The sequence below is a fragment of the Artemia sp. Qi Xiang Cuo genome, chromosome 13 (assembly GCF_049724085.1).
Source record: "Artemia sp. Qi Xiang Cuo chromosome 13, ASM4972408v1, whole genome shotgun sequence".
NCBI classification, from domain to species: domain Eukaryota; kingdom Metazoa; phylum Arthropoda; class Branchiopoda; order Anostraca; family Artemiidae; genus Artemia; species Artemia sp. Qi Xiang Cuo.
The window spans coordinates 70,746,617-70,773,547 of NC_142806.1; the positions used below are offsets into that span (position 1 = coordinate 70,746,617).

Here is a 26,931-nt window from a genome sequence, read left to right on the forward strand (position 1 = left end):
ACCATTAAGTCTGACTTGAAGCCGCTTGACATATTCAGCAATAATGGCAGGCACAGAGATCGAGACTGGTTGTCGACCGTCAAGCCATCAACTGCGGACAAATCTGGAGCCAAACATTTCACTGGACCTTAAACGCCCAGATGAGCCAAGGTCTTAAACACCCAGATGAGCCAAGGGAAGTACAAAGTAGAACAACTGAGACATCTCCTCCTTATAGGAACTCGTTTTTAAAATCCATCCTAGCAATTTACTTTTTAAAACATTTGCAACAAATCTAATCATTCACCTCTTCTGACACTGTTCAGGATAAATATCACGATTATTCAAACTAAAGCATTATTTGTACTCAGGGTTTAAATTTTCTTCTTAAATATATATTCAACTAACTCTCTTTTTGCCATTATTTTTTTTTTACAATTTTGCTATCTCAATAAAATGCAACTACTAGTGATTTATAATACTAGTGATTTAGTAATTTATAATAGTGATTTTCTATAAATAAAATTACTAGTCAGCTAGGTCAAATAAAAATCCACTAAAAATTCTTACAAAGAGATAGAGACCCGTTTGATCATCAGGGAGGAGGAGGAGCTAGGGCACGTTTCCTTCAAGTGTTTTTTCATGTTATATAGAAAATATTATACCTAACGACAACGCACATAGTGGTGTCACCTTACCCCCCCCCCCCTGCATTTGCAAGTATATTTTTACGTTGCATAGAACATATCATAGATACACACGATGTGTATAGTGCTTATTATTGCAAAAAAGTCTTTTAGATAATTCAGGGTAAATAGCGCTTCTTTAGGTCAGACTTTCATGTGCCTATGCAAAGACCTCAGCAAATTTAGTATGCTTAACAGTAAGGTTGAGCAGTTCCTCGAGGGTCCTGTGTTAGCTAAACGAAACTTTTTTATTTGAAACGAAAGATGATTGTGCCTGTGGCCTTAATTACTAGAAAATGAACAAGTTTTAATCCCAGAATTTTCCTGAAAGATTTCAACTTCCTACTTTCTGCCACAAAAGTAAGACTCGGCCACGGTAGTGTAAACTTCAAGAGGATGCTGCTCTCTTTAAAAACAAGCACCTACTATCAATGCGTTTGAAGCTCCGACTCTTTGACTCGATAATGATCGCTGTTGTCATTTACGCCTGCGTAACATGGACGCTAAAAGTCGAGGCCGGACGCAGAATTTCGGCCTCCGAAACGAAATGTCTTCACCGTATAGCTGTTGCAATGTACCAAGACAGAACTTACAACAAAGACCTTCGAAGGCAACTGAAGCGGAAAACTACAATTCTACAGAAAGTGTAATTACAGCAACAGGTAGCTGGGTCACAAACACCGAATGGAAAAATCGCACCTGCAAAAAGTTATTTTTGAAGGAAGGGTCCACGGTAGCTGTCCACCTGGAAGACCTAGTAAAAGACGGCAAGACAACTTCGGGGGTGGCCTCCTATGTTTTCTCAAACAAGCTAACGACCGAGCATCAACTAAGGAATTTATATAAGAACATGTGAAAAACATGGCCCCAACCCGACCCATGTGGATGTCCGGGACAAAAGTCGAGGCAGTAAGTCGATTTTCAAGAAAAATTGTGGAACTGATCATTATGGGAGTTTTCCTCTTCAAAACTTACCCTTCTATTCTGTCCCTCCGTTGTTTTGTTTTAAGTAACGAAACTTGTCGAGTCTCAAAAATAAAGAAAGCATAATTCTTCGGATTTAAAAACACATTCTTAGAAAATAATTGAGAGCACAGACCCATCCTAAAAGATTAACTGAGCTAGGACAATTGCAACACAGGTTCTCAAGACGCTGTTCAAGATTTATCTTGAACAGCGTTCAAGATAATCAGTTCAAGATTTATAAAGATAAGATAAATCTTATCTTTATTAACAGATTCAGAAAGAATCCAACGGCGAAAAATTAGACAAAGTCGATAAACACTAAACAAAATTTGTGAAAAAACGTTAAAATTTCCCTTCAATTCTAAAACTTTTTTCGTACTTAGACGCTAGTTCTACGAATAGAGGGTCTAACACCGTTGAGAAAAAAATAAAATAAAAAATACAATCTAGATTTCAGGGGAGAAAAGGCAGCAGGTTAGCCAGAATTTGATGGAAGATTGTATACCCTACCATATACCAATCATTTCCTATACCATATGAAATATAACAATGAGGAATAACCGGAAAATTTAACAAGATAGATCTTAAAGCAGCTAATGAACAAACTGTGAAGTTTCTTCCATAAAAAGTCCATAAAGAATTACTCTTCAAACACCTATCTATTAAAAACTTATAGTACAGTTTTAGCAGCGCATAAACAGGGAAGTTTTAAACAGTTTTCAAGATTTTAGATAGATATTCAAACTAATTTTCATTCCCAGAATGGAAGTTAAATAATTTGATTCTTCCAAGAAAATGTCCACTAAAAACGCCTCCTGTGAACATCTATCTAAAAAGGAAAACCGATAGCACATATTAACCAAAACCCCTGTCTATACAGGTAAATTTCAAACATTTTTCAGAATTTTAGATAAGTGAGAACAAAGCATTCCTTTCTGTGTTCTAATAGTTTCCAAAATAGCCCTCAGGAGGGAGAAATTCCTGATATCTCATAACCCATAGACTAGGTGCTGAGTTTTTCGGAAGCTATGCTCCCTGAGCCAAACGACGCAATAGTCAACAGTGTGGGGTTATTATCTTTATTTCACTTCGCTGTCAATCAGTGTAGTATTAATTTAAGATCCCCGTTCATTCGTTGTGTTTTAGTGTTTTATTTTATTTACCCATTGATGGGTAATAAAATACACTCATTAGATATAATTTATTTTTATTATCTAAGAATCTCGCTTTCAATTAGACAATCAAATTTATTCAAAGACAATCAAGGGTTATTTATTCAAGATCGAAATATTTTTCTTCTAGGGGTACAGTCCTTCACCTAAAATATTCAGAAACCAATAGTAAAAGTCATAAACAGGACACCTGTACTAAACACAATTTTTCCAGGCAAATTTTGTTTTTCAGCTCTGGTTCAAAATACAAGCGAACCAAAAATTAACGTAAAGCGGAGCGTGGTAGAGGTTTACCTGAACTGGTTACTCAGTGGTTTACTTACTATGTTCCATTAAATCATCATCTTAATTACTACTGAATCATTAATGCCGTAATTTAACTTAAGCCTTTACAATTCGATTGCAACTTAAAAATACATTGAGAAACGCAGGAAACGTGTCAGAAACCGTGCTCCAAAACGAAGGACTTGACAATCTTCCTGGTATTAACTACACCAATACTTTGAATACTTGAATACACCTGAATACTTTGAACTCCGCACTTTTCATGGGAACATTTTGAATAATAGGGTATGTACGTGCTCCGAAAATCGCAAGGGCACTGGTGCCCATGTACAACCTAATTCGACATCTTATTGTTAATTGTACTTGCCCAGCTTAATTGACAAATTAATCGGAACAAATATTATAATTACGATTCCATTACGATTATATTTTATTTGAGAAAATCAATTACAGTTTGATTACAATTCAAAAATCACACAATAATTTAATTAATCCCTGTCGCATAGGCAGCCATATCAGGCGAGAGGAAATATGGCTGGCCCAAGCGATATTCGACTTTAATCAGTAACCAGCTTAAGTGAAATGAATAAAGGGTAAGCAACTAGTTAAATGACGTTAAAAGGGTACCTGATCCTTTTCGATAATTTTGTTCAACATAATTATTGCTTTGGTTTTTTGCTCCCAGACCATCAGCCAAAAATGCCCTGTTGTTTCGGGTAGGGGACCTTGTGTTAGTATATACTCTCGATTGGCCTCAGGAACCTGGAAATAAATTATTTAACTACAATACCTTAATCTTATCTAATATACAAGGCGCTCGCAAGCCAAATCAACTGAATCTAATTTTCAATACCTAATATTCACTTTTGCATCAAAGCAATTGGCTGGCGTTTATAGAAAAATTCTCAATAACAACGATTCATAAAAAAAGACAACTTGATTTTTGCATTTGTATAACATACAAAGAAAAGCGGATTAAAGAAAAAAAGAAGTGAAGGGAAAACATAAAGAATAGATTAAACCAAAAAGAAGTGCAAAACTTCTAAACATTGCAAAATACAAAAAGTGCCCAGACAATATTCGCAAATAAAGCTAAATGAATGAAAATAAAACAAATGTAATAAATTCGAAATAAAAAATCGGACTTTACATACAGGGTGTTTAATAGAGAGCTTTTCCCTTTTGTTGTTTGAGTACTGGAGAGCTTTGTTGACAACCAGACAGATTCTGGTCTAATCACGAAAGCCAACTCTTTTGTAGCAGCCATAACCAAGTTTAGTCTCACTTTCTCTCTGATTCTTGTTGACATACTAAGTCCTATTCTGCTTTCAAACTCTATTTCTCTGCAGAAGGAAAATTTTGATCTATTTGCCAACTGTAACCACATCTATCTATGCAAGTTTGCATTAAAAGAGCTAGCAGAACCAGATTTTTCCTCTATTTATAGAAAAGCAGCCAATACAAAGACGACACTCACCATCTTAAATCGTTCCCCTCTTCAGACACTTCTCTTTTTTAGAAGGACTTTGTTTTATCCCAATACATCTAGCAGTTATGTGTAGAACTTGAAATAAGACTCCTTAACCACCGAGCTGCAACATTTCAAATCAAATTTTGCTCCAATATTTTTTATGATTATGGTGTTTTAGCCAAGGTTAGGACGAAGTTGCAAAACTCTAAGCAACTCTGGTTCTCTGAGACTAGTCTCCTTGCTCAGCTTGACTGTCAGGCAAATCAAATGGAAGTCTATAGGCGATTCTCATCGTCTTGATAAAGTTTTTGAAACTCGACTGCTCTTTTCCAACTGTGCAATCAGGTCTGATTGTATTCTCTATGCTCCCTGTTAACATGACATCAACAGAGTACTCATTTAGCACGCGAATGCAGCTTAAAACATACGCTCTTAACATTATGCTCCCTGTTAACATGCATCAACAGAGTACTCATTTAGCACGCGAATGCAGCTTAAAACATACGCTCTTAACAACAAATGCTCTTAACATTATTTCATCATATTTGAGTCACAGATCTATGTATGAGCAACTGAATGATATGAAATCAAGTGACTACCATGTTCGTTGCAGTATTCCCCAAGGGTCCCCTCTCGGCCCTCTTTTCTTCTCAACACATATTAAAGACATCCATCAAGCAATCTGTGGTTTGACAACGAATGTTGGAAATGAAGACGAAACGTAAACCTAGGAAATCTCTTGTACTATTTGCTGATAATAATAACAACTCTTTATTTCCATAATAGCTTATAGCTAGCAGCGGACGTCAAACAACAAAAAATATAACACATGAGATCAGATAAATAAATATAAAAATAAATAAACTTTTTCACAACTATTTATAGATTTCCTTTTCAACTAGTTCCTCATTATAGTGGTTCACGAAGTATGGAACAAACGATGATAGGTACCTTTTTGATGCCTTTCGGGGTGGGGGACAAAGGAGTTGGCACGACGAAGTGAGGGCTCCTCTATGTGTTTTTGGGCGACTGGTCTGTGATTCCTGGAAATCCGGTAATATTTTGCGATGGACATCAGAGCTTAGGTATTTTTTTCCGAAACGCATCGTGAGATCGTAGCACCTTTCAGATAGTTTCTGAAGCCTCAGTTTCTGCAGGCTGTCCTCATAGGATGTATAATTTGCCCCAAGCATTATTTTGCGCGCCCGCTTCTGAATATTTTCAAGCTTTTCGGTTTAGATAGCCGTTAGACCTGGGTGCCAAACGGGACAATTATACTCGGTTTGCGATCGGACATACATACAGTATAGACTGCGCATAATGGAAATTTGGATACTGAACCGCGTTAGGCAAGCAAAGGATTTTAGGCATAGGGAAGCCTTTTGGATTATAGACTGTATATGTAGATCCCATTTATGGTTGCTGCTGTAAATTACTCCTTGGATCTTTATTTCATGTTTAGTTATAACTTCAGTGTCTTCTTGGGTACGGACTTGCATATTTAAAAAAGATGACACGTAGAATTTGGCTCTTGGCTATACTACCTGTAAGCATTATATCTTCAAGATTATGCTTTAGATGGAAAAATATTGATGAGGTGGTGATTTCCTCTGCTAGGCACGCTAAGGCGCGGACTGATATGCTTGACAGGTCGTCAGCAAACTTGTAGCGACTTTGTATATGTGCTAGAACAGGGTTACAGAAAATCAAAAAGATCAGTGGTCCTAATTTTGTCCCTTGGGGTGCTCCGCACCATATTTCTTGGAATTCGGATGCTTCATCCTGCGTGAGTGAAACACATTCGTTTCGATTGTGAAGGAAGCTTGCAACCATTCTCACAAGAAACTGTCGAGCACCCATTTCTTTAGCTCGGTTAATAGCTATCAGGTGTTGGATGCTGTCAAACGCCTTTATTATATCGCTGCGAAGGATTTCTGCGTATGTCTCTTCCTTATCGAGATGTTTCAACAGATCGTCAAGATGACATACAAGATAGTGGGTAGTATTATGTCCAGGCCTGAAACCAAATTGCCGAGGGTCTAAATTAGCTTCAATATCTCCATATAAATATTCTCAGATAAAGCCCTCAAACACTTTGGAAAGGCACGGGGTTTTTGAAATCGGGCGCAAATCGTTAGGTGAGAGGTTTTTTTTTTATTTTAGGAATGGGAGTTATATAGGATCTCTTGAAGCAACCCGGGAATGTACTATCTATTAGAAATTGATTGAAACAGGCAGCCAAAATAGGACTAAGTTACTCAGAGCAATGAGCTATCCACACAATAGGAACTTCTAAAGGGTAACTACTCTTTCTGAGATCTAGGCGTTTGAGCTTCTTCAATACTTAATGAAGGCGACTGATCAGAAATTTTGCAATGGACCCATTTTCAGGCAGATCGTCAAGAGTTGGATGTGTGCGACAAATATTTGAAAAATGTGTGTTGATCATATCAGCGCTCAGAGGTTCACCATCAGAGCCGTAGATTGTCAACTGCTTTCGAGTCCGTCCCATAATCTCCTGGACCTTCTGGTGGAATCTAGAGGGGTTAGACTTCCAAAGCTTGTTAACCACTTGAGCACCAAATTCCTTTTTAGATTTCTTTATTTTGAGACATATGACATAGCGCGTTTTTTTTAGCCTCATCTTGATATCCCAACTTATAGAGCTCATTTCTCGATTTGATTAGATCCTTAATCTGTTTAGTCACCCACGGCTTATTTTCTTTTCGGGAAATATTACTTTATATTCATGGAAAAGCTGAGCAGTGACCTCTTGCATCATATTGTTACCGTTCTTCATAGTAAGGACTTTCGACCAGTTTTTCCTAGTTAGCCACTCTCGGTAAATCTGGAGTCGTTCTTGAGTTTGCGGGCGGTACTTCACCCCAGACTGGGATCCGTCAGGGGGTTTTCTGCTAGGCGTCCAAATCACAGTAAGGTGGTCACACATACCAATAGCGGGGAGAGTGTAGGGGGGATTATAGAACTCCTCAATATTGGTAAAGATAAGGTCTAGTACTTTTTCCTCGCGTGTTGGGAGTTCAACAACTTGCGTAAGTGAGAGTGAACTTGAGAGCCAGAAAAAGTCACACAGGATCTGAATGGCAGCGTATGGGTATTGGGATCTTATGTAGTCAACCGAATGCTGTAGGTAGAGTACGACTTCCTTTCGGAACGATGCTCTTGGCGGGTAGTAGACTACACCAAAAATTATTGATGATACTTCTTTTGGTAAGTATCGGGGTCTTGTCCAAAGCCACAGAACTTAGTGCTCAGGTTTCCTAGGGATAGGCATATTTAGGGCTCGATTCGGAATTGCAGACTTGCAAACAAAACCAACTCCGCCACCATGACTCATAATGGCCCCGTCCTTATTTAATCTTGGGAGTAGATACACATCGTACCCGGAAATAACCGTGCATGTGTCAGACGCGGACCAAGTTTCGCACAAGCAAGCCACTTCAATGTCATTTTGTATGAGGGTGGTTTCCAGCTCTTCAACTTTATTCCCAAGAGAGCGGACGTTTGCCAGCAGGATTTTGGGAAATGAATACTTCTGCTTTGTGTGATTACAATCCTTTGTCGTACCGTGTAGAGTTCGGTGTCTTTGGGCATCCATTTGAGCTGAGCGCTGAGTATACTTGGGGTTGTATTTTAAGGTTGCAACAGGTGTTTTCACTTGTTGAAGGTGACCTTTTTGTTGATTGTAAGGTGGTGGGAGTTGTTCATGGAGTAAAGCTTGATTTATTGGTGGTTGGATTGAGCGGTGGAAATCAAGAATAAATTTTTCAGCTGCGGAGCGCACCGAAGCTCAGCTTTTAGAGACACTGAGTAGCAATATGGAAAAATCGGAGAAATAGCTAAGGTTAAATAAGCTGAAAGTAAATCACAGCAAAACGGGCTTCATTTGTCTGGGGCAGATCACCTTCATATTACCCCTGTTTGCAAGAGCTTACAGTAGGAGACTCGACAATAAGACATCAGATGTCAGTGAAATACTTAGGTGTAATAATTGATGAAACATAAAGTTTTTCAGAGCATGTACAGTGTATATCGTCGAAAGTAGCATGGAATACAGGTATGATAAGGAAGCTAAAGCATCAGTTTCTGGAGAAAGTTTTGCATCTTTTATATTTTTCATTAGTCCATCCTTATTTACTATATTGTTGTTCTGTTTGGTCTGGAACATTTTATGTTCACCTGAAACCTTTGCATATCCTCCGGGAATTGATAGACTTGCCTCAGTTAGAAATATTTATCTGCAAATCCATATTTTACTGTTTTCAGGATTGTGCTTATTTTATAATCTTTAACTAATGTATGATATTATTAATAATATTGCTCAGTGTGTCTTCGTCACATGTTTGAGACAGCTGCTGATGTCCACGGGCATCTAACGAGACAGGTTGGTATGTATAGAAGGCCGATTAGAGTGTTTGCGAGGTCTGCTTTCTCTGCTCGTCATATTCCTCCGGTGTTGTGGTCTCAGACGTCATCTTCTATTGGGGATGTTGTTGAGAAGTCTGGCTTCCGTGAGCAGTTGAGACACCATTGCCAGCAGGTTTATGAATTGTATTTTTTTTTTTCTCAAGTAGTTCTATATATTTAATATGTTTTATATATTTTATTTTGTTTTGTTGTGAAATGGGAACCCAAAAGCACTGATGTAAGTGGATGTAGTGGAAATACAAGCCCAGGTTAATGGGCTTCATGCTTTCTTTGTTGATCTTTTTTTTATGAAAAAAAAATTATGAATTGTATTTTTTTTTTCTCAAGTAGTTCTATATATTTAATGTTTTATATATTTTATTTTGTTTTGTTGTGAAATGGGAACCCAAAAGCACTGATGTAAGTGGATGTAAGTTTTCTTAGACTGGAAATACAAGCCCAGGTTAATGGGCTTCATGCTTTCTTTGTTGATCTTTTTTGTGAATAATTATGTCTCCATTGAAAAAAAAGGGGACTATGACAATAATATATTTAGTGCAGAAAAATGTCTGGACTTCCGATAGCTTTTAGCTGGTGCCCCTCCCCTCCCCCAAGGGAAACCCTAAATATGCCACTGATTATTACATTACGGTTTTCTACATGGCCTAAAACTATTAGAGGGAAGCTGTGGATGAATTGTCATATACAGAAAGTGGAAAAAGAGAAGGAGAGCAATAGAGACATGGTAAAGCTATTCATAAGTAAGGATAAGAAATTGCTTTGGAAAAGAATTAAGGGAGCAATAGGACCAAGAAGATTTTTACACTCCAGCGGCTTCGTGGCCACAGCATGTAGAAAAGAAAGAGAGGGGGAGTAAACAACACGAAAAATATTCAGATCAACTTCGGAGTCAGATCGCTTTCTTTTACAAGAAGCGAATTGTAGCTTGATCTACACGGTAGATGAAATTAGATTTGGGCTTCATTGACAAGAACAGAAGGAACATCGCCACCTCACAGTCCACTTCAGGTCCTCTCAGTAGTTTTGGCCGCAGAAGAGGACACTGTTACTGATGCTTCCATTACCAAACTTTTGAGATAAGAATTTTCATAATTATCAAGGGATCCATTTATGGGATAGTTTAGCAAAATTATTTTGTAAGGTAGCAGATAGTAGGCTGAAAAAGGTGCTTAACAATGTTCAAATTGGCTTTAGAGAAATCCTTGTGGACTTGAAGCGTCCATTTGATAGTATAGACAGAATGCTACTTATGGATAGGTCTATAACAAGTGAGCCTTCCAATAGCTTTTGTATTTATCTAAGTAGAAACTTATAGGGCTAGGGTAGACATTAGTGGCTAGGGTTGGAATGATAGGAATTTGTCAAGGATAGCACAATACAACTTTCAAGTTTCACAAGAAATTTGGGGGGTTCCGGAAAAGTCACAAAATAGATAGGGTGCAGCTAAATTATTATATGAGGTGGTTAAGCGTAAAAAAAAACCATTAATAGTTTAGTTATTACATGAGGGTAGGCTATTTTTCGGCTAAGAAGTTATGGGATCGTGGATACAATTAGGTTCTTGGAACGTATTGTGAAGATGAATCTCCAACCTCTTGGTTGTACCAGGTAAGGACGATTTTAAGAGATTGTGGAATGGAGGAAATATGGAATAGTGGACTGGGTATAAATAATGAGTTGATAAAGACGGTAGGAAATATTTTACGTGATTAAGAGGTAGGGATTTGGCAGTATGAAAAAACCCTCTCTAATTTCCTGCGACTCTACACGACAGTAAAAGAGACATGGGGAGAAAGGGTATTTTAGGTGAATTTAAGAAAGGAGAAGTTAAAGTACACTACGGTATTAAACTGAAGGCGAATAGATTATCATCTGGAGAAAGAAGAAAATATCTAGGGAGGAGACAAGGGCAGGATGGGACTGTGGGTTATATGATGGGTGAGTGTGTAGAATTGAGTCAGATACGAAAGGAAGTGTACAGGGAGTGTAGATTTGACGAAAGATTACAGGCGTCTATAGTGAGGAACGACTGTTTTAAAGTATTGTAAGGTTAGGACGTTTTCTCCAGTTAAAACCAATTTACATCCGTATAAAAAAGTTTCTAATTTGTCTAATGTTTTTGTTTATGAAGTGTGATTTAATTGGAACTGAATTTTTCATGTTACATTGCTATGGCCCTAGGACTTTTAGAGCAACAACTATTATTACCATACAAAATAGCATTAAAAATAACTTGGAAGGTTTTACGAAAATTGTAAAAGAAAATTCTCCCTTGTGTACAGGAATGTTGGTATCTTACGCATTATTTATTAAGTTGCTTGGGAGAGTTAAAAAAAAACCTCAAAAGTCGGGAGCTGCTCTTAATTTACAAAGGACATCAGAATAGAAATATTTTTTGCCCCCTGAACCCATCTTAGGCCAAATCATGCCAGAAAATTTCGGTTTTACAAGATTTTTCTTTTAGTTGTTGTTTCTTTTTTAAACTTCAGCAATGAAATTTTTAGGGCGGCACCATATTTTTGCCACGCAGAACCGTCAAATAAATAATAAAAACTAAGCAGTTAAATTTGACAACATTATTCGGCCGTAAAAATTCAAACTTTGAACAATCTGTTGATTCCTAAAGACAGCTAAAGCTTCAAAGGAAAGGAATACCTTCTTGAGCTGTTGGACGAAATACGTTTTTAGCTATTTTTTTTTGTTTTTTTTTCACGTGTTTCTTTTTTTGTTTGTTTTTAGCTAGTTTCTTGCTTTTTTTCACGTGTTTCTTTTTTTGTTAGTTTTTAGCTAATTTGTTGCTGCTTTTCTTCACGCGTTTTTTTTTTTTTTTTTTTGTTAGTGGCATAAGGTACTACTAGCAAAAATTGCGTGACCACAAAAGCAGGTTTTCTAATTGGGCATATTATAAGTAACAATGGGTTTATTTTAAAAAAAAAATATATATATACATCATCGATTCCCTGAAGCAATGCTTGTGCGGGAGAAAACCCACCTAATAAATAAAAAAACCAAGAAACCAAAAAAAAAAAAAAAAAGAAATAGAAAAAAAAAGAAATAGAAAAAAAAAAAACATAATTAGAGCTCAACTTACCGGACCCGAAAACCAACGAACCTCCAAACAACACCCAACAAAATTATAATAATTATAATCATATTCAGCTGCAACTATAATTATAATTCTATTTGTAATAGGTTAATTATAATTTGAAATTAGAAATTAGGGCAAATATAATTATTACAAATACAATTATATTTGTAATAAAAACCAACATATGAAAAACATTACTAAGGAGAAAAGAAATCGCTAAGGGTTTCTCACAAAGGCTACTTTTTCACTTAAGTTAGAAAGAAAAAAGACGAAGATAGAGCGAAACACAAAAAAATTAACAAAGAGCCAAAAAAAATAAAAAACCTTAGGTTAAAATATTAGATCCATGAATATGGGGTGAAGTAGAGCGAATATCAAGAACAGCTTCTTTGATTGACTCATAGAAAGTATTAAATAAATGACAAAAGAACAGAATCCATCTCGAAATTACCCCACGGAAAGTTAATTCTACCTCACAAAACCTAAAAAATCACTAATCACGAGTTTCATTAGAATCAGGAGTTCTTGTAATAATCGCATTACCAAAATATTAGCTAGAGTAAAAGGAAAATGATACGAATACAAAAAACAACAGGTAAAAAAATGGGGGATTAATCTAAGACAGTGGCATTATTTGAACCTTCGATGAATATTTCGGGTCTACACCAAAGGGCCGTCCTGAGCAAAACTAATATAAAATTAAATAAGACTTAAAGTAAAAAACGATCATTAAAACTAAAATAAAATATTAAAACAGTCCCAGATTCATTGATTCAAGGTCCTGATCGGGGCCGTATCCAGTTTTTTTTTCGGGGGGCGGGGGGGGGGGGGTAAAAAAAACTTCAAATTACGCATGAAATATTTGATTATATTTATTTTTGTTACGTTTTTACGAGTCGGACTTACGTTTCGGGGGGAGGGAGGGAGGGGGTCAAACCCCCTAACCCTTCCCCCCTGGATACGGCCTTGGTCCTGGTTGAAATTCCTTGAAGTATTGATTCTATGACTGATTTAATTTCTAAAATTTAGTTTCACTAATTGTATTTTATTGTATAGCTTATTTTATTTTATATGTGCTTTTCAGAGGACAGCCCTTCGATATAGAGCCGAAATATTCATTTAAGGTTACAAAAATGTCACTGTCTTAGATTATTCCTCCATTGCTTTACCTTTGTTGTTTGTAATGATGGATAGGTAGTGTGGTCTCCGTCGTTATTTAAATGATAAAGAATCTCTAGTGTCAGCCGTTTTTTCTTTGACACATGAGAGAGTATAGCACATAGTAGGTTTATAACACTTGGAATGTGGGGTTAAATAAAAAAAAGAACCTCTTATCCACCCTCCATGCGAGTTTTCTTTTATGTGGTAAAATAAAATCTTATTTTCTGAACAAGTTCAAACATGATATTCTGCATCATAAAACAAGAATGTTATTCAAAGTAATTTTACGATATATTAAAACTCACTTTTATTTACTACAAGCTACTAGAATCAACAAAATTCAAATTATAGGGTATAGAATTTGGAGTAACAACCAAAATTTATGTGACTTAAGATTATATTTTATAATGTTATATTTGTAGTATTTTATTTCAGAATATTTGCTGTGACATAGTGTGTATAATAAAAAGTTCTCAAACTTAAACTGTGACTATTTCAATCATAAACAATAACAAAATTTGATATTTGACAACAAAAAGCTCTTTTCCTGCTTTAAGTGATTAATATAAAAAATATAAATGTTTTATAACTTTAAAAAAGTTAAATGTTAGTATATGTATATTAAACAGACAATGCACATTCATTTGTATTTTTTCAGTAAAGTGCAAATTTTGTTCTGGCCTTGGGAAGTCATAGGGGTTTTACGCCTAACTTATGTCAATTTCTGCTCGTTTTGAGTTTGACTTGGTTATTTATTGTAATTTCTGTTCGTTTTGGGTTTCATTTATTTATCGATGCTGATTTGTGGTAGTTTCACCCTTGGTAGATTATTTGATTTTCTTTTTGCTCATTTTTTGTTTAATGGAGTTCTTTACTTTTCTTTGAAAAACTTATTTTGTGGAAAAAGTTTTTTAAATTAATTTCTGCTCGTTTTATATAGACATAGTCTTTTCGGAGAAAAAGAAAATAATACTTAAAATCTTTTCGTTTTTAAGACTTTATAGTTTGACCTGCTATTTGTATGATGGAGAAGAATTTTCAGCAATTTTGAACAACATACACCCTTTTAATAATCAGGACACAAATAGTACTGTTTAATCTAGTTTCATACCTCCTCTAGTTGACCTGAGATGGAAAACTTGATACCATTCACAAAAAAATCTGTTTACTTTCTTTGATAGCTTGGATACACTTACGCTATTTTGATTTGGTTACATTTTAAGAGCAGAAATGGGAGGGCTAGCGTGGGAGAGTAGGCGTGGGAGGGTGGGAGTGGAAGGGGAATTAGTAGCCCTCAAATCACTTTCGACTATTAAAAAGGGCATCAGTCCTTTCTATTTTCAATCGAATTAGCCCTTTTCGAAGTTCCCACGACAACTCATTCGATAAAAAGTGCCCTGATATAAACAACAACAACGCTAACAAATACCATATTATACCAACATTGATCTTGAATATGAAATTGCCACGCCCTTCAATAACTTTCAACTTTTATAAACGACAGTATACCTTTTGATTTCAAATTAAAAGAACACTTTCGGAAACAATAACACTATCTCTATGCACCTTATATGCCCCCAGGACATAAATTAGAACCCTTACCCTAAGGTCTGTTAGGGTGGTTGTCGTCCGCTAAGACTGAATTCCCAGAACTTTCAACTACGTTAAACAACATGGCTATCTCAAAATTTTGATTGGATGTGTTTGGGGAAATGGTGGGCGTGAGAGGGGTGTTTGTCGCCTTCCAATCACTTTCGACTATTAAAAAGGGCAAAGGCCACTCCAATTTCCAATTGAATGACCGCCTTTCGAAGTTTCCACGGCAACTTCTTTGATACGAAGTGCCCTGCTCTAAAGGAAAAAATTAATAAATAATACATTGTGCCAACATCGTTCTTATATGCCCCCTAGGCATAACTTAAAACGCTTGCCCTGGGGGTTATGGGGGATTTTCCTCCTCTTTACTCAGTCCCCGTTTCCTGTCTCGTTCTCGAGTGTCCCCGTTCTTTACTTAGGCAGCGCGATCGCGCTGCCTATGATTTGTACAACAACTTTCTATATTAACCTTATATGCCCCCAGGGCATAACTTACAACCCTTGCACTGAGGGCCCCGAGGGGATTATCATTCTAAAAGACCTAATTTTCAGAACGTTGAACCACGTTGAACAAATTGGATATCTCAAAATTTTGATTCGATGTGTTTTGGAAAATGGTGGGCGTGAGAGGGGCGTTAGTCGCTATCCAATCACTTTCAACTATTAAAAGAGGCACTAGCCCTTTCAATTTCCAATTGAATGAGCCCTTTTGAAGCTTCTACGACAACGCTTCCAATGAAAAGTTTATATGCCCCAGGACATAACTTAAAACCCTTGCCCTCAGAGCTGTGTGGGGAGGGGTTTTCATCCTCAAAGAATTAACTTCCATAACTCAACTACGTTGAACAAATTGGATGTATAAAAATTTTGATTGTATGTGTTTGGGTAAAAGGTGGGCGCGAGAGGGGCGTTAGTTGCCCTCAAATCACTTTCGACTATTAAAAAGGGTACTATCCCTTTCAATTTCAAATCGAATGAGCCCTTTTTCAAGTTTCTACGAAATATATTAAATATATAAAAATATATTTTCTATCTGGAAATCAACTACTCTGAATAAAATGGCTATCTCAAATTTTGATTGGATGTGTTTAGGGAAATGATGGACTGGGGGGAAGGGGGCTAGCTGCCCTCCAATCAATTTCGACTATTAAAAAGGACACTAGCCCTTTGAATTTCCAATTGAATGAGTCTTTTTTGAAGTTTCTACGACACCGCCTTCTATAAAAACCTTATATGCCCCCAGGACTTAGCTTAAAACCCCTGTCCCGGGGGATTTGAAAGATTGTCCTCCTCCAAAATATATATTCTATCTGGAAATCAACTACGCTGAACAAAATGGCTTTCTAACAATTTTGATTGTATGTGGTAGGGGGAATGATGGGCGTGGGGGGGGGGCTAGTTGCCCTCCAATCACTTTCGACTATTTAAAAAGGCCCAAACACTTTTAATTTCCAAACGAATTAGACTTTTTTTAAGCTTTTAAGACGCTGTCATCTATAAAAACCTTATATGCCCCCAGGGCAAAACTTAAAACCCGTACCCCAAGGGTAGTAGGGGAGTATCCTCCTCAAAAACATATTTTCTATGTGGTAATCAACTACGCTGAACAAAATGGCTATCTCAAAATTTTGATTGGATGTGTTTGGGGGAATGATGGGCGTGGGGGGGGGGGGGCAATAGTTGCCCTCCAATCACTTTTGATTATTAAAAAGGGCACTAGAACTCTCAATTTCCAATTGAATGAGCCATTTTTGAAGTTTCTACGACGACCCTTCCATATGAAGTGCCCAGCTCTAAAGGAAAAAAATAATAAATAATAATAAATAATAAATATATGGCCCTAAGGCCATATAAGGCCATAAGGTCCTTTCGAAGTTTCTACGACAACTCCTTCGATACAAAGTGCCTGACTGAAGAAGAAAAAAAACACATTATGCCCACATCGTTCTTTACTTGGGCAGCGCTAGCGCGCTGCCTATGAAACTGAACCTCATTTATCACATAATAACCCTTTTAAGAGTCAAGAGAGATCAGACGGACCAGAACCCCACTCACATTTTTTCTCATATGCTTCCAATCAAAATTTTGAGATGTTCATTTTGTTCAAAATAGTCCAAATATAAAAAAACTGGTTCAAGATTGACACCCCCCCCAGCCCCCGGGGCAAGGGCTAGTTACCCATTATTAACATATAAGGTTTTCATGGAAGCGGTGGTCGAATTAAATTGGAAGGGGGCTCAATCGGTTAGAAATAGAAAGTTCTAGAGCCTTTTTAAGATTCAAAAGTTATCGGAGGATATCCAGTCCTCCCAACGCCTCGTTTCCCCCAAATACATCCGATCAAAATTTTGAGACCATTTTGTTCAGAATACCTCAAAAATCAAATAACTATAACCAAGGGGTTTACAAATCTCCACAGCCCCTAGGACTGTTTAAGCAAGTTGCCCATTGTTAAAAACATAAAGTTTTTGTAGAGGAGTGGTTTTATTAACTTTGAAAGAGTCCTCATTTATTAATAACCAGCAATAATGAATAATAATAACAGAAAAAAAAAATACTAACAGGGTAACAAATCTATGATAACCATTAACATGGTAAAAACCTGGTAACAAATAATTACCAACCTTGACAAGACTGGCATTGATGTAGTCACACTTTCCTTTTTCCAAAACTACTCTGCTGTGGTCGTAAGGACTTACATCTCGATACCTGTTTAGGTTTTTATTTACTATTTTCTTTGCTTCAATTACTGAGTGACCATATGAACTTGTTTTACTCCTTATGGCCTGAAAAAAAAATTATTTGTTTTTACGTTTTTCAGAAAAAGTAACGATCAATAAAGTTCAAATAGGGATAAAATCCTTTTAATAGACAGTGATAAATTTCACAAAAATACTAGATATCTCGGTCACATATGCAGTGACCGTCATCAGAAGTTAAATTATCTACGTCAGAAAAAGTAAAATAAAACTTTGGGGGTGGGGAGGAGTGAGTCGGTGGAATGACTTCTAAATCTTAAGCAAAGTAAAGTAAGTATGAGAAATGAAGGCATATGTGATACATTCTTGGGGTTAAAGAATTCAACCTGCAAAGATATATTACATATGAAAGAATCTAAATATGTAAAAATAGTATTTGTAAGTGATCTTTAAAGCATTGACGGGCTATGCAAAGATACGTTAGTGTTTACGAGTAATTTAGAAAATTTATAAATATTTCAGAAAATGAGTTCCTGAATTCAGAGAAAGATGATACGTGCAGCAATTTAGGTCTAGCATTCCTTGCTCTTTGTGGTATATTTTATATTGGCTGCAGCAATTTGTAGGATTTTCTTTGGGGGGGGGGGCGTGGGGGGTGCAAAAAAACCTTTACAAAACGCATCAAGGATTTGTTTATAGGCATTTTTGTTACTTTTTTACGAGTCTGACAAAATTTAGGGGGGAAGGTTTTGAACCTAGTACCCCCCCCCTGAATAATGCCTTGCACAAAGTGCAAAGTATTCCTTGCAGTAATGGTAAGTTCTGCATTAGCTGAATGCACCTAAAATTTATGGAACGATTTATTGAGTACTCCAGTTCCATAATTAAAGCTATTGAATTAAGAAAGCCTCCAGAAACTTTTGTTTCTGCTTTGTCACAGCATAGTTTTTTCGCCCTGATTATTTTGCACAATTTAAGGAAATAAAAGCTACCTTTACTGATAAAGCTGTTAAAAATAGCCAAGGGGGGATTTAATTTATGACAATATTTTAAAAAATTATGGGTCAATATTGCAAAATTCCCAAGGTATTAAATAACACATCAAACCAAACGCTTACAGCCAGCTGCTTCTGTGTTGTCATAGAAGTGCGTCATTCAATTTTAATCTTCTCTACTTCAGTGGTTGTGTCATGAAGTAGCAATTGTATATGCTTGTTTGATTTTTCCTTTTTTTTATTCTTCTCTGATTTCAGATTTTTCTATTTTTAAGTTTTACATTTCTTCTTTCCCAACGCGGATGGCGCCTTGTCGCATACAGGCATAACATTTGTGTGAATTTTTCTCCCCAATAGACCTGTCGTTTTTCAAGATGTTCTTCTTTTGTTAAGTTAGGAGCTAATAAGACTAATACCATTACTTTACCAGTCAAAGGCGGAGCCTCTGAAAGTTCAACGCGCCAATCAAAACAATCTTTACTCAGGCTCCATATTGTAATAGAGCTAGCTCGGTCTACAGGTTGATTCTCAACTATTTCGGAATGGAAAAACTAATTCTTTGAAAAAAAAATCGGTCAGAAACTTACCAAAATAAATGACTTGCAGGAACAAATTTTTAATATCATCGAAAAATGATACACTTCTACAAATCATATATACAATACATATTGGCAGGAGAGCAGCTCCAGCATTTTTATTGGGGGGGGGGGGGGGGCAAGAGGGGTCTATATCCAAATAGTCAAGAGGCATGAGCTATATAATAGTTTTTTCTTCAAATTATTGGAGGACAACTGCCCCCCTTACCCCCCAGAAACGATGCCCCTGCTTATTGAATATTTGATTCAATTCCTTCTCCACTCTCTCCCATTATCTTTCAAGGAGAACAAACACTTAAGCACCACCCTGAGTATGCATGTATTTATAAATATAGACCTGGTATGAGGTGAGAAAGCAGGTTCAACTGGGTGAATCTTCAGTCTCAACTTTAAGCTTTTTGCTCCCCTTCTAGATGGTCCCTCTGTTTTATCTGTTGAGCTGGATACCATCCACCTTGCCTTACATGTGGTTACAGACTATCATATTCTGTATGAAAATACGTTGCCTAACTAATTTACAACCAAGAATATCTCTGCTTCGAAAGATTAACAGATATGCAGGTAACAGCAGTCCAAGAACAATGAGAAGGCAGCTTCTAAAACTGCACTTCAAAGGTAAAGTGATTTAATGCCTGGTCTCGCATCAAGCCAAGTTATAGTGGCAAAAAAGTACCAGTTGCGAAAAACCAATGGAAAGTCAAGCTGGCTTATAGGACAGGCTAATAAAGACTACAGGGGCTAGTCGTTAATGATGAGTGAAAAACAAGTCATTTGATAATTGACCACACTTCTATGGTCAAAATCAATTTTTATGCATAAATCAACATTAATAATGGTTCTCAGTCATTATTTATTTGTTAATACCAAATGCGGTAAGCTTTATCAAGCTTGTCGCACTAAACGTTATAAAAAAATTTATGACAATGCTGACAACATAATACACACATACAAATCTATGAGAAATAACACACTATGAAAACATAAAAGTCACAAAAACAACTACTACAAAAAAAAAAAAAATTCTCAAAATGGATTGTGATAAGCAGGGGCGTCCAGAAACTCATTTCATTGGAGGGGCGATCTTCGTAAATTTTACCGAATCGCTACCTGATTTGTGCCGAATTTTCTTAAGAAATCAAGATTTTGCATAATTTCAGGCAATTTTGCAAAAATTTTACCGAATGCCAAATATGTTGGAGCGGCGGCACGCCCCTCCACCCTCGGGACGCCCCTGGTGATAAGACCTAGTATGGAAATCTGTAGACGCTAAACTACTTTTGAAAGACTGGACCATGATAGTTGCAACTGTTTCCAATGTAAGTGCGTTCCAAGTCTTCCACACTCAGCTAGATAAAGAATGTTGGCCTAATATTTTCTATGAACATCGTGGGTATATTTTGTGTTGGCGTTAATGGGTACTACTGTATTCTGTAAAAGTGAAGAAGTGAGTTGGAGTGGTATCATCAATGTTCCTAACAATGTGGAATGAATTTATAAGGTCAGCTCTATCACATCCGAACTGAACACTTGGCAACTGTAGTCTCTGCATTATCTGGTGGTATGGTAGATGTCTCAGGTAAGGTATGAGTTTGGTGGCCCTACATTGCACTTTCTCAACTCTTTCTCTATCTCTCTTATTGATGAGAAAAACTCAAGTATTTGACGTACAGTGGATAAATAAAGTGAAATGAATGAACGAAAATTAAACTTAGAAAATGTATGCTTTAGAAGTAATAATTGAAAATTTACCTTATGGGTGATATCCAATAAATGTTTATAAATTTGAGACTCGAATCAAACCAAATTCCAAGGTCTCAAGCATACTCCATGCTTGGAATTGATTTACCATCAATGAAGTAATGGTAATATTGAGGGAGTCTACGCAAATAGTGCACAGCATTGCACTTGGTTTAGTTAATGAACATAGAGGTTGCCACACTCAACCAGCACAGAGCATCCAAATCCTCTTGAAGTAAAAAAATCTCTTGTTCATTCATGACTGACCTGTAAACCTTCACATTATCTGCGAAAATTTTTAAGGTCGAATTCCTAACAATACATGGCAAATCATTGATAAAAAAGCAAAAGAGTAACAGCCCAAGACAACTGGCTTGCAGAACTCCACTTATGACAGAAATAAGTTATGACAAAGCTTCACCTACTGCAACCTCTTGGGTTCTATTTGTAAGATAATCCGTTATCCATACTTCAGTTTCCAGCCTGATACCGTATAGTTGACATTTCTTTATCAGAGGTGGGACGGAAAATTTTGTCAAACACTTTGGAAAAGTCAATATAAATGCAATCAAACAAAATATCATTATCTTGCAAGGTTTTCAAAAACGAAATTCCTTTTTTGAGGTACCGTAATTCATAACATGAAAAATAAGGTTAAGATTGGATGTTTTATTCAAGTAATAAGCAGAGGTATTTGAGTTTAGCCAGGTGCTACTGTACCGGGAGTAAAACACGATATATTTGAAATACCAAAATAAAGTTCCTTCTTTAATTCGGACTCCTATAATTAAGCTAAATCTAGTTTCAAAAATGAAAAAGTCCTTAATCAGCAAAGAAAAGAAACTGAAGTCTTTGGATTTCGCTAAGACAGTGAGCAATAAGAAAAGTGCTACGCACAATATTTTTAAGGAAGTTTAAAAGATAAGAACCGTGTGAACGCCTAAATCATCAAAAATATTAAAGACGTATTATTGGACGAGGGGTCGCGTCATTGGGCCACGTAAGACAATGGCAGGCAGTCCCTATAGCGCAGGACGAAAGAACTGCGTTTAGGAGTGGGTAAATGTGCCTTTTTAATTTGAATCTCTGTCGGGATTTGAAGCGATTAGTACCTTAGAACTAGAGAGATTCAGACGAATTTATTGTATTTTGGTCTCCATTATTGTCATTGAAGTGACCCGTCGCTGTACAACTAAGCATGTAAGTTCAATAAATCTATTGTCTTTCTTATCTGTGTTTATTTCATTTTATATGTCTGTATCTCTCGCTACAAAACTTCTATCGCTACAAATGGCGCGGCCTGTACATCATCCTTTAGCGGAAATTCAATATTACAAACAATTTTTATTTGACCCTGAATCTGAAGAATACAAATCCCTCGGTAGCAAATTATTCATGAAACGTATGAAAACTTACCAAAGGAAAAGAGACGCCCATAAAAATAGTAACAAGAAAATAAAGAAAAGATTCTAAACTCAAAACTACCCATTAGTAGGTAACTTCTGAAGAAATTAACCTTCTATGCATAAGCTATTTTGTAATAGTGCAGACTATATTTGTTTTAGGCCCACAAACAAAATTGGATACCAGTGTAATTATGTACTGTACGCCTGATTAATTATATTTTCCTTACTCGAGAAATATAACGAAAAAAAAAAAAAAAAAAAAAAAAAAAAAAAAAAAAGATTACTAGCTAAGCTTTAAGGTTATATCTCAGCCAGTCGTAGAGGTATATCACGGCCAGAATTAAGTTATAAAATCCAAAACTTAATTTCATAACCCATTTAATCATTAAATAATCATTCTTTTTTACGCTCACAATTAAGTTTTCCTTGGCAAATGACACAAAATGATTACATAATAAGAAACAAACTAAGTAAAAATTAAATATAACAAAAGGAGTATACAAAATAAATTTACAAAAAAAAGAGGTAAAATAAATGATAAATTAATTCTAGAAACAAACAACAAGATGAGGCCTAAGAATATCATCCTTATCCTCGTTGTTCACGCAGTGGCCCAAGATATTGTAAAACACGGAGTAATATTCAAGCATGAAAATTCACTCCTAGTTAGCCATGACGCATGGAAAATCTTTATGAAATTGGATCCCAAACCTTTTGAAACCTTGTTCCAGCAAGTAACAAGGCTAGAAAAAAACACGAATGAACTCAAGGAATTGATATTTCAATACCTTAGATCGAACAAAGGACTACAAGCCAGTAAAATAATGCATAATAAAGATAATAAAGAATTTCCGACTTCAGTCATACCCAAACAAAAATCAAAATTCGTAATAGATGAGCCTGATGAGAAAAGGACAGGAATTGACATGGCACTTGGAACGAGCAGAGAAAAGACTGGCGGATAATATGGAAGACTTAGCAAAAGACGTTGCTAAAACAAAATTGATACAAAACCCTAAACTACTGATTACAGGGAAAGGAAAACCTTACGATGGAAATCACGCAACGAACGAAGAACAACCGTTACCCAATCTAAATGAGAAAAGTACACAAAAAATTTCAACTCACCAAGCCTACTTAATACTATATAGACAAATATTACAAGCCCTATTTGAATTATTCAACACGGAAATACAAAAATTAAAACAAAGTACCACGAAGATTTTCGAAGTATTCTTTCAAAGAAATAAATACCGTAGATCTACCGGCCTAATTCCCATCATTGGAGAACTCGCCTCCCAATTCTTCGGTTTAACGACAAAGGAAGACCTAAACAGCCTAAAGGACAGTGTAAGAAAGTTGAACAATGCCATGAACGTAACATTACACGTTCAAGAGATACAAGCCAGTGTAGCAAATTACCAGAGAGATAAAATCGATATGATATCTAAGAGAATCTCGAAAACCATAAACTTAATGAATTACTTAGGGAATGAAGCGGACCGCGTGGTAATAGACACGAGCTTAACCATGATTTCACTCGACACAATTACCATGTCATTACTAAATTTTGCGACAGACGTCAGCAAGTTCGAATCTGCACTATTTGCCCTCACGGGAGGACCTTTGTCCTACGACCTAGTAGATCCTTCTAGCCTAAAAAGTATGCTAGACAAAATAAAAACGCACCTAACGTTTGGCTTACATCTGCCCATAGAACCAGAAGTATCAAATTTATTCCATTACTATACTAAATTAAAAGTCCACGTCACGGAAATAAATGAACAGCTATTTGTAGTAGTAACAATTCCATTGATAAATCAACAATCCGTTTACGACCTGTACAAAATTTCGACCTTCCCGGCAAACATAAAGAAAACGAATTCATTTATGACTATCACGCCTGAAGCAGAGTAGTTGCTTATTGATCAAGATAGACGAAAATACGCCCTAGCCAATCCACAAGACTTAAAAGAGTGCGTACCATTCAAAAACTTAGTATGCCAACTCACGTTACCTATTTATAATGTCAAACCTGGATCCTGTATGTTAGACATATTTTTGAAAGACACACAACAGGAAGAAACACCGAATTCATGCGAAGCCGTGGTAGGAAGTACTAAGCGAGAAATATTCATTCACCTAAAAAATGACCTTTGGTTATTCTCAGTTCCAAGAGAAACCGTCGGAACTCTGTCTTGTTACAATAATACGGAAAGAATAGAACCAAGTTACAAAACAGAAGTACTGTTACAAAATGTGGGTACGATAACCATAAAACAAGGGTGTTGACTCGTAACTAAAGAGTCAACCGTCCGAACGCCGTTAATTACCACAAGCACAAAGGTAATAAGTCCCGAAATAACTAACTTCAAGGCGATCAACCTGTCGTACACTATTCCCAAACTAGAAAACGAGGAAATAAAAACCTCGGTATGGTCAAAAATAGAGAAAAATAAAGGAACGATAAGGCTTACAAAAATAAGAGAAGCATTAGATTCGCAGATTCCCCTATTTACAAACGAAGACCAAAGATTAGCGTATGTAGATAATAAATACGGATTGTTCTCGACCAATTTCTGGTGGAACATATTATTGGCCGTATGTTTCGTATTTGCAACCTCCCTGACCATAAGAACCCTATTGACTTTTAATTACGGAAAATTCTTAAGAATAAGAAGACGAAAACCAAAGGAAGAACACGGGGAAACAGCTGAAATGCTGAGAATAAACCCGGAGCCCCATGAGAACGTCTAAGCCAAGAAATAGGGAAGACATCAGAAAACTAGTGGGTATAGAGGTCTCCACTAGTCCTTGTTATGTCTTGTTCCCTCATTGTAGTATCGTTTGCGTAAAACCGTGCGGTTATGACGCTGCACATGCGTTTCTTATACAGCACGGACTTGCGTGAACAATGCAGGCATGAAAAATATATTGTAAAAACATACCTCAAACTTAATAATGTAGGGTAAATTATGTTTATTTAATATCGATATTTTCGTTATCAAAACAAATTTGAAGACATTTCTGTTTTAGATTTTCATTGTGAGTACTAATATTAGTGTATTTATTTAATTCTGTCTCATAGCTAAGAAATTATAACCCAATTAATTCGTGAATTATTGTATGTGTATTTACTTAAAAGAACATGTGATTCTGCCGCGTTGTTTTTATTGCAGGAAAGTAAATGGACACTTTGGTCATTGAGTATTACAATAAGCTACCCAGTACAGATACGACCCAGTAACATCTATTTTCATCATATCTCAACCAGCGAAGAGTACTCACCATAACTTCAGGCAATTTCCATCCCAGCTTCGTCTAAGAAAACAACAGTTACCTTCGACCGTCGTTTCTTCGACTATGAACCATATTATGTATCATGTAACACTATATTCGAACCTCAGTATCGAGTGCTTTAACGAACTATATAATCGCATAAACGCTGAGAAACCCATCAGCCAGTACAAGATATAAATACGTAGACATCGCTGTTGATAGTCAATATGGACCCCATAATAATTTAACAGTATAGTGATGATACTTGTATATAAACGATATTTAACAATATTTGAAGTTAAAAGATATTTAAAGACATTCGAAGATATTTGAAGCTGAAGTTAAAGATAATTTGAAGTTTAATTCTGAGAACCCCATCGAGCAGTACAAGATAAACGATATTTGAAGTCAAATGATATTTAAAGATGTTTGAAGCTGAATTTAAAGACAATATATTAAAAGAGTAACCATAATATGACGAAAACCCGTTTAAAAAGGCAAAAATTAAAAATTTTACGCAAGAATAAATTATCTTTATGCCCCAAAAATCCTAAAAAAAAAAAAAAAAAAAAAATGATATGCTGAGAAGAAAAAACCCGACACCTATAGTGGGAATAATAATTTACCAGTTGAACATTATAAAGAAATTTAACGTTAATTTCCCAGTTTAATATCAGGGAAAACTTACCGTGTAAAGACAACTAGACTCGAACTGTTCCATGAAGAAACCATAACGTAAGTGCTTCGAAATTTTTGCCAGGACAAAAGGAGTGAAGGACAGTAATTTACAACAAAAGGGTGTAGTACACTAAGGACACGAAAGGTGATGAATAGATGTGAAGCTACATTTGTTACTTCCTAACAGCTTTTACAATGCAAAAATCCCAATAGTGAAAGTGTTTTAATGTCATCTGTGAATATGTTGAACCAAACATTGTATGTTATAAATCATTCATGTATGTACCACAAGTAGAATTATGTGTAATATTATTATGTTATTCATTTAACGCTGTTTATATAGTATGTAGTAATTAATATATACAGCAAAGACAAAAAAAAAACTAATGTAAAAGTAGAATAGTCCCAACCTTATTTGAAATGTAAAAGTAATCAGCGTTAGATATAGAAAAAAAAAATCTTTAATATAGTAGCTAACCTAGAGCCAAAAATAATCTTAGTCCGGTAGATGAATTTTAGATAGGGATGTAGAATAAAATAAGAAAAATAATTGAAAAATTTTAAAACTCCTGATGGGCAGTAACTAATGACTGGGCGTCATTATTTCATGGGAAGTGTGATATGTACCGGGAGTAAAACACGATATATTTGAAATACCAAAATAAAGTTCCTTCTTTAATTCGGACTC

At 36.1% G+C, this 26,931-nt stretch overlaps 1 protein-coding gene across 1 annotated transcript in view; it reads right to left on the reverse strand.

The window, feature by feature from the left end:
• The window catches only part of LOC148945606 (tyrosine-protein phosphatase non-receptor type 2-like), an 80,718-nt gene that overhangs the window by 42,983 nt on the left and 10,804 nt on the right, over positions 1-26,931 (reverse strand). The window contains exons 2-3 of the mRNA XM_089099188.1: positions 17,478-17,639; positions 3,716-3,850 (exon numbers count right to left, since the gene is read on the reverse strand). Coding sequence (XP_088955314.1) covers positions 3,716-3,850; positions 17,478-17,639 — 297 coding nt within the window. The remainder of the gene's footprint in view (positions 1-3,715; positions 3,851-17,477; positions 17,640-26,931) is intronic.